Genomic DNA, 9,300 nt, shown 5'->3' on the forward strand with positions numbered 1-9,300 from the left:
TCAGACACATACTTCTTTTACAAAGGAGAAAGAGAGAGAGAGAGAGAGAGAGAGAGAGAGCGCGCGCACTCCCCTCACAGGGAGTCATGTCATAACAGCTCTGCTGCAATTTCTGCACAGTATGTTAAGAGCGCAATCACCAAACAAATGTTCACCCAAATCAATGGCAACAGCCCCTCACACACACACACACACACACACACACACACACACACACACACACACACACACACACTAAACTGTGCTGGGACTGCAGTGCTACAGTTTGAAAGGGGTAAGGCGTACAACAAAAAACCAGGCAAAGTTGCAAATTTCACATTTTTTTATTCGCTCAGTGTCTAGTTTTGGGCTGGGACCCATTTTCAAATCATTGTAACAGAAAGTCAAAATGGTATTTCTGAAAATGCAAAAATCATGTAAAAAATGTACACATATTATGAAGTGCAAATGTACAATCACAGTTCATACAGATAATCTGGTATTTCTGAAAATGCGAAAACCATATAAAAAATGTATATGTATTATGAAGTGCAAACATACACAGTCACAGTGCATACAGGTTATCTGTATGCACTGTGACTGTCCGTTTGCACTTAATAGTATTATACATTTTTGACATGGTTTTTGCATTTTCAGAAATACCATTTTGACTATCTGTTTGAATGATTTGAAAATGGGTCTCAGCCCAAAACTAGTCATCGGGTGAATAAAAAAATGAAATTAGCAACTTTGACTCGTTTTTTGTTGTACTGATTAACAGAAGATGCTGATCTAAAATTATTCCAGCATGCTGGAAGTTCATTAGGGGTGAGGGGTATTGTTGAATGGAGTGGACAGGGGCAGACAAGGGGGTTGAGGAAGTGTGTCTGATGGCTGTGAAGGAGGCAGAGCAGGTGCATGGGATAGGAATGCAGGAGGGAGAAGCAACAGGTACACGGTATAGAATGTGACGGGCAGCAGTATTACAAAGTTTGTGCAGCACGTGGTGGTGGTGGTGGTGGTGGTGGTGGTGGTGGTGGTGACATGGGCGAGTGGATTGTGAGGAGGTACATAATAGAGACTGGGGAGTCTGAGGAAGTGTGTCAGTGCAAAATGAGGGGAGGTTGGGCAGGGGGCTAGTGAAGATTGATGCAAGGAGGATTCTGGGGATGAAGGGTGTCTTTAAAGAACAGTTCCCATCTGCATAGTTCAGAGAAACTGGTGTTGGGAAACGGGCCACAGGTTGTGAAGCAGTTACTGGAACTGAGCATATTATCTTCATTAGTATGTTTCACCAATGGTAGTCAATAGTCAACTCTATTCTTGGCCACGGTTTGGCTGTTGCCATTGATTTGGGTGAACATTTGTTTGGTGATTGCGCTCTTAACATACTGTGCAGAAATTGCAGCAGAGCTGTTATGACATGACTGCATTCACAGGTGGCCCTGCATCCAAAATATAGGATAAGCCTGTGATGAGGCTGGAGTAGTATGTCCTGGAGGGGGAAGGGGGGATTATTGATACTCCCTTCATCCCTGCAGTCATGCCCTCCACTCACACCCTCTGTCCTCCAGTCTCACCTTGCTCTGTTCTGTCACCCAAATCCAATCTTCCACATTCATGGCATCATTATCACCATGCCCTCAGGTGCCCAGCATTCGTTTGCTGGGTAGGGGCGTGACAGCCGTAGGGTTCCTGAGCAAGGAAATGGTAAGCGCTGCCAGTCCTCTGTCACCATAATCTCTAGGCATGCTTCAGCGACAACTGTGCAGGGTGGCAGTGGAACGTTGTGTGTCACATGGACCGGGGATCTTGGCTTAACCACCCGGATCGTGAGGATGGTAAAAACATCTATTAAAAAAAAATAAAAATAAAACCCTCGCTCTCAAGGTGTGCTGCATGCTGAAGAAATGCATGATTGTTGGGAGGAACAGTCACTAGTAGGCGACCTCTGGGGAACATGCTGCACATCAGTTGTATGTGGCTTACCCGGGCAAGTGGGACTTCTTTCCCCAGCTGCTCATGGAAACTCCATGAAGCCTAACATTTCTGCCTCAGCAGTTCAGATGGTCCTTTGAACAGTATTAACATGCAAACTCCTAAGAGGCCTCATGTGGCTAGTCCAGCTGTGTCATCTCTTAATTTCAGGGAAAGGATTAACAGTAATGGACCACATCTTGTTGTGATGAAACATGAGCATGGTTCTTTTGAAAAATTGTTGCCCTTCTGTATCCATAAAGCTCTGGAGGGAGTTGCAGGGCAACTCAAATCTTTTGAGGGGCTGTGCAATGATACTCCCTGTTGAGACTATGAAGGCTCCCCATGGACTCGCATTCGGGAGGATGACTGTTCAATCCCGCGTCCGGCCATCCTGATTTAGGCTTTCTGTGATTTCCCCAAATCACTCCAGGCAAATGCCGGGATGGTTCCTTTGAAAGGTCACAGCCGACTTCCTTTCCTGTCCTTCCCTAATCCAATGAGACCGATGACCTCACAGTTTGGTCTCTTCCCCCAAACAACCCAACCCAACCCCAAGGCTCTCCATGTAAACAAGCTGTTGAATGCCAAGCTACTTGGTGAATATCCCATCAGTTGTGAAGTGCACACTGGTTTAATTAGTGGTAAAGGAGTTGTAACATGCTGGGACATTATGGATATGGATACAAAAGAACTGCAACAGTAACAGGAAAGTGCACGGGTGATTGAAGTCCAAAATGTTATGAAAAGGGTTGATGGTGATCTTCAGAATCAATGTCATTTATTCTACGTTCAGGTTGCCAGGGTATATTGCAGCAGACTTTTTTGCCTCAGAGTTAGATCTTATGTCCCAATCCAATGCACTGCTTCAAGTGTCAGTGCTCTGGACACACCACTGCAGGGTGTTCCAGTCAAGCTACAAGTGGAAGATATGGTACCTCGGCTCATGAATCGGGTTTTCAGTGCACTGCCCCACCCATGTATGTTAATTGCTCCCAGGCCCATCCGGTTTGGGGTGGGGACTATCCTGTCTTCGCCGAAGGAAAGAAGATTCACTTGTGTCTCATACTCTGGCGCAAAGGAGGAACTTTGGGTCAATCAGCCACCAAGTTTTGTGAAGTCTTTTGCCTTGACATTGAAGCAGGCTGTCCAGATGATCAGTGTTGGCACTCAGATTATGAAGGTTCATCAAGACACACCTACCTGCAGCTGTAAATGCAGCTACCAGCCTGTGCACAGTGACAGAATGTGCTTTGGGTTTCTGCAACTACACTGAAGAGCCAAAGAAACTGGTACACCATCCTAATATTGTGTAGGGCCCCCATGAGTACACAGAAGTGCCACAACACAATGTGGCATGGACTCGACTAATGTTTTAAGTAGTGCTGGAGGGAATTGACACCATGAATCCTGCAGGGCTGTCCATGAATCCATGAGACTACGAGGGAGTGGAGATCTCTTCTGAAGAGCACGTTCCAAAGCATCCCAGATATGTTCAGTAATGTTCATGTCTGGGGAGCTTGAAGGCCATCGGAAGTGTTTAAACTCAGAAGAGTGTTCCCGGAGCCACTCTGTAGCGATTTTGGACATGTGAGTTATCGCATTGTCCTGCTTGAATTGCCCAAGTCCGTCAGAATACGCAATGGACATGAATGGATGCAGGTGATGAGACAGGATGCTTACATACATGTCACCTGTCAGAGTCGTATCTAGACATACAGGGGTCCCATATCACTCCAGCTGCATACGCCCCACACAATTACAGAGCCTCCACCAGTATGAACAGTCCCATTCTGACATGCAGGGTCCAAGGATTCATGCGGTTGTCTCCATCTTCTGCTTGATGCAATTGACTCGGTCAACCAGGCAACATGTTTCCAATAATCAGCTTTCCAATGTTGGTGTTGTTGGGCCCAAGCGAGGTATAAAGCTTTGTGTCATGCAGTCATCAAGGGTACACGAGTGGGCCTTCACCTCCGAAATCCCATATTGATGATGTTTTGTTGAATGGTTCCCACGTTGACACTTGATGATGGCCCAGCATTGAAATCAGCAGCAATTTATGGAAGGGTTGCACTTCTGTCACCTTGAATGATTCTCTTCTGTCATCATTGGTCACATTCGTGCAGGATCTTTTTCTAGCCACAGTGATGTCAGAGATTTGATGTTTTACTAGATTTCTGATATTCGTGGTAGATGCGTGAAATTTTCATATGGGAAAATCCCCTCTTCATCACTACCTCAGAGATACTGTGACCCTTCACTCATGCCCTGACTATAACACCACATTCAAACTCACTTAAATCTTGAAACCCTGCCATTGTAGCAGCAGTAACTGTAACAACTGCGCCAGACACCTGTTGTCTTATGTAGGTGTTGCTGACTGCAGCGCCATATTCTGCCTGTTTACATGTATCTGTAATTCAATATGTATGACTATACCAGTTTTTTGGTGCTTCAGTGTATCTTCCCCAGTGGTATTTCAATTGAAATGCTCCTCTAGTTGTTGTGTACAGATTTGATAAATATGGGGCTGAGTGCATGCTTCTGCACTGCAACAGTGTTGTACTCTCAGTACCTCTCTTTGCTTTCTGGCCCTTGCCCACGATATTCAATGGGAAATGGTCGAAGACTTGCAGGTCAGTGATCACTTTCTGATCTGGATCCACCAAGCAGATTGGTGTCCAACAGAAAACAACTGCAATGGGCACTCAGTAGAGGATAATAGAACTTTACAGCAGGCTTGCAGAGTTTGAACTCTGAACAGTGTCCAGGAATGGGTGGACACCTATTAATGAAGTGACTGACCACACTGCTGAAGCATTGACTGAAAAGGGCACCTGTCCCTTGGTGGAGCAAGTACTGCCTCTCTGCCATCACACCCAGCTAGGCTGCTGTTCTGCTTAGGTTCAAGTGCCGCCAACTGCATAGAACCTCACTGCCTTTCGGGTGGCAAGGGCTGAATGCCACTGGATTACTTGAGAGAGCAAGAAGATATCATGACAATGGTTCCTGAACACCAATAACCATTCCACAAAGAGTACCGTTGTATGGCAGACAATCAGGAGGATTTATGAGAGGTCAGTGAAGTGCCCAATGGCTGCCATACTTGGGAATGGCACTCTCCAAACCAGCCTGTAAGACATTTTCCAGACTGTGGCCGCCTATTTTGGCACTGTTATTGCCACTGCCAGTCATGATCCAACTTTCCAGTGCCACAGGCCACAGAGTGATTGCTGAGAGGGGCAGTTGGGACTTCTAGTCCACGACTGATGAAGAGTACAACTGTTCCTGGTCCATGTGGGAGCTGGAGTCTGTGTTGTCTGTGGCTCATGATACATCTGCTGATCATGATACAGTCCATTATAGTATGCTACAGCACCTCACAGGGTGAAGCAAAGAAATTCTCCTTTTCCTTTTTAATGTCATTTGAGCATCAGGTTACCTTCCTGACTCGTGGAGAGAGGCAATTTTAATTCCTCTTTTAAGACCCAGGAAGGACAGCACATGCCTGAGTAGTTATTATAGTGTTGCCCTCACTAGCTGCATGGGAAAAACCTTGGAGTGGATGGTCAACCACCGCCTTATCTGAATCTTAGAATCCAGGCAGCTCCTTAGTCGCTTTCAGTGTGGGTTCAGGAGAGACTGCTCCACCTATGATAACCTGTCCTTCTGGGAGGTGTCTACACTACACACTTTCCTGCACCGGCATCACCTTCTGACTATATTTTTTGAAATTTAGAAGGCATATGATATTACTTGGAGGCATCGTATCTTTGGACAGCTCCACAAATGGTGTTTTTGTGAATGCCTTCCCATTTTTATTTGACCCTTGCTCTTGCTGCACTATTTTTAATACCAAGTCTATCATGTCCTCTCTGCTTACTTTGAGCAGGAGAATGATGTCCCTCAAAGCTGTGTTTTAAATGTGACTGTCTTCGCCATAGCTATTAATAGTATTGTGTCAGTTAAATGTCCTGTCCAGTGTTCCTTGTTTGTGGGTGATTTCTGTCTTTTGTTCCTCTCCAAGCCTTGCAATGAAAATCTGTCATTTCCAACTAACTCTTTGTTGATTGGATGAATGGATGGAGGAGTGGGGTTTTAAGTTTTCAAATAAAAAATCTGTGTGCATTCTCTTTAACCGTTTCCATTCTGTTTTAATCTTTCCTGAGTTGAGGATGAGGGAAACTGTTCTTAATTTTAAAGACACAGTGAGGTTTCTGGGCCTCATATTTGACTCGAAGCTTACATGTTAGCCACACCTTAAAGGCCTGAAAAGACAGTCCCTCAAAGTGCTGAGTATTTTAAAATGTCTTAGCCACAATTCATGGGGGGCAGACAGGACTTGTCTGCTCCAGTTTTACTGAACCTTCATGTGATCTCAGCTTGATTTTCGGTGCACAGTGTAGTGGTCCGCAAGACCTTCTTGTTGAAAGGTGTTGGACATGGTGCACCATGAAAGGATTCGGCTGGTGGTGTTCTGAATAAGCCCCATCCCGAGCCTCTATGCTGATGCTGCTGAACCACCGCTTAACATCTGGCGACGGGTGCTCATGGTGTGCCAGGTGGATAAAATGGTGTCCATGCCATACATGTCTGCCATTGCTCGACCTCCAGTGGAAAGACTTTTTCCTAATTGGCAACAGGTGATGAGACCCTGTTCACATGAAGGATTGCTTTATAGAGATTTGTGGTTGGTTTTAATGTTTTACATTGGGGATGGAGCAGATTTCCATCTTGGCTCCTCCAGAGGCCCAGACTTGACGAATTGTAAGAAAGATTGAACCCTAGGTCTTACATTTCAATCTCTGTTTTTAGAGTTTCCAAACAACATGACTCCCTTGGTTGCTCCATAGTGTTCCTAAACTGTGACATCAGGATTCACCTTCCTCACACCTATAGCATTTTTTCAGCAGACTTGCATGTGATACTGAAATCGCTATAGCAGATGTGATGTGTTCAGGACACAAGGTTTCTCGTCTGCTCTCATTCCCTTAATGCACTAAATCATTGCAGAAATTTTATCCATCTGAGAAATTGTTGCTGATATATGACCAACTGTATTTCCTTCAGTGGTGGGGGAAGCAGGAGTCATTTTTCTGGGCAGCAGGGCATGTGGGTATTAAATTTTGGAAGGAAGAATGAACAATAAGCTGTGGTCGGTGAAGTCGAGCATCCGGCCATGGTGTTCCTCCTACCAGTGACTCGAGCAGGCTGAAGTGATCCTTAAATGCCTCTGAATTGGGCACTGTCGTCTTAAACATGGCTTCTTACAACAGCAAGAGCCCACCCCCCAGTTTGTGATGCCTGTGGTGTGCAAATCACTGTACACCATATTTTATCTGAGTGGATTCTCTATCATGATGAGAGGGCGGAACTGAATCTCGGTGGGGATCTAACCTCTATTTTAGCTGATGACGAGGTGAGTGTCGTCAGAGTTTTAAGGTTTTGTGATGTGTCTGGACTCTGGCCTCAGCTTTTAGGCTTGAGATTTTTGTGTGTTGCGGTGTGGCTGGCTTATCTTTTCTTCTTCCTGCAATCAGCCAGCCACGGCCAGCTGCTATGTTGTTTTAACTCCTACCATTTCCTCCTGTTTTAATGTTGATATGAGAGCTTCTTTTCATACTTCAGTGTGGGTGCACATATGATTTGCCGCCGTTTTGTCACTTTCAATTTCAATTGCTGTTTTTGATCTTGTTTGATGTATTTTGCTGCCACTGATCTTATTATTTTCGTCCGGGCATTAAAGACCTAGCAATCGTGCACCCAAACCACTCTAGCCATCATCATCCACCATTAACTGTACAAACTATCCCATGCACATACTGCCTCGTTCCCAGCCATCAGCCACTCTTTCACAACCCTGCCTTCTGCTGTCTGCTTCCTTTCTCCCCTCACCCACTCTACCTGACAGAACTCTCACCCCAATCAAACTTGAGAATTGCAGTCATAGCACATTGTTTCAACCAGCACAATGTAGCTATACATTTATACATATGTGGTGATTGTATGTGCATATACTGTTACCCAACATTTACTTGTTCCCACAGTTGCTGACTGTTTCTGTGTTTTTTTATTAGTGTTTCAGTCAGCCACTTGTACCAGGGAATATCTTTAAAACTTTCTTCAGCTAATTTACTTTTTTATTTCGTGACCATTTTGTAGTTTTATTTAAGCACGAGGAAAAGGGATGAATTTACATGCGAATACACATGTTCCAATGTGTGACTATTAGCCATTTAAATATGTTGTTATGCAACCACTGTCTCTACTTTCATTGCTAGACAGTCTTTAAACTGTCTAGTATGTGTCCCAAGAAGATTGCGTAAGAGGAAAGGCTTCTGAATAAGCATTTAGTTCATATCCTGCAAGTGTCCTGATAAAACTATACCATTTAGCACCCTTAAACCACTGTCACAGTCATTAGCAAATAAAAATTTAAAAGCTGTATTCTTTTCATTGGGTATATAATTTATATTTTGCCAACCATATAGAAAAATATTCTTCACACATTTCACCCTAATACATGCACTGCTTAAGACAAAAGAATTCATTTCACTAAGTGGATGTCCATGAAATTTTCAGCTCAATAACTGAATAGGGGCTTATTTATGGGCTGAATTGTTTCTGTACCAAATGTTCTCTCTTGTTACAGTGATGCGTCAATGATGTCCATGAGACGCAAAATTGCAGGATTACGGCCAGACCAAATTAAGCAATTGCCTAAAGAAGAACTAGACCTCCCTGTAACAATGCAAGATTTCCAGGAAGCATTAGCGAGATGCCATAAAAGTGTCTCCAAAGAAGATATTAAGAAGTTTGAGAAATGGATGGATGAGTTTGGTTCCACATGATGGAAACACATGTAACCTTGTTTGGCTACAGAATAATTGCTGATGTACATCTTCTGTAACATAACTATTCTGTCAGTGGGTTTGAGTGCCAATTGTCAATATCTGAGAGGCGTTCTGCATTAAAAGTTAGATGTAAGCACATTAATAAAACAACTTAAGGATGTATCTGTTCCAACACATACAATAATGTTTAAGTAAATGTTAAATTTGTCAGCTGCAAAATTTGAAATAAATTTATTTTATGATTAATCAACTGTTTGTTTCTTGAAGTTTTCCCAGTAGATAGAATTCTCCATCAGCTTTCGGGCATGCATATTTGCATCAACTGATTGTAATTGAGTCTCCAACTCACTTTGAAGTGGCAGTCCAGTTATCATCTGAAATATCAGAAGAAATAATTTTGTCCTGGATGCATGCCCAAAAGATGAGGGAACAGCTATTTGTTAATTTAACACATTTGATACTAGAATAAATTATCAATTAAACTTTC

At 43.7% G+C, this 9,300-nt stretch overlaps 1 protein-coding gene across 1 annotated transcript in view; it reads left to right on the plus strand.

The window, feature by feature from the left end:
• The window catches only part of LOC126248117 (katanin p60 ATPase-containing subunit A-like 1), a 112,339-nt gene extending 103,280 nt beyond the window's left edge, over window positions 1–9,059 (plus strand). The window contains exon 12 of the mRNA XM_049948796.1: window positions 8,612–9,059. Coding sequence (XP_049804753.1) covers window positions 8,612–8,810 — 199 coding nt within the window. The 3' untranslated portion in view covers window positions 8,811–9,059. The remainder of the gene's footprint in view (window positions 1–8,611) is intronic.
• The last annotated feature ends 241 nt before the right edge of the window (window positions 9,060–9,300 follow it).

This window comes from Schistocerca nitens, chromosome 3 (genome assembly GCF_023898315.1).
Source record: "Schistocerca nitens isolate TAMUIC-IGC-003100 chromosome 3, iqSchNite1.1, whole genome shotgun sequence".
In the NCBI taxonomy this organism is placed as follows: Eukaryota; Metazoa; Arthropoda; class Insecta; order Orthoptera; family Acrididae; genus Schistocerca; species Schistocerca nitens.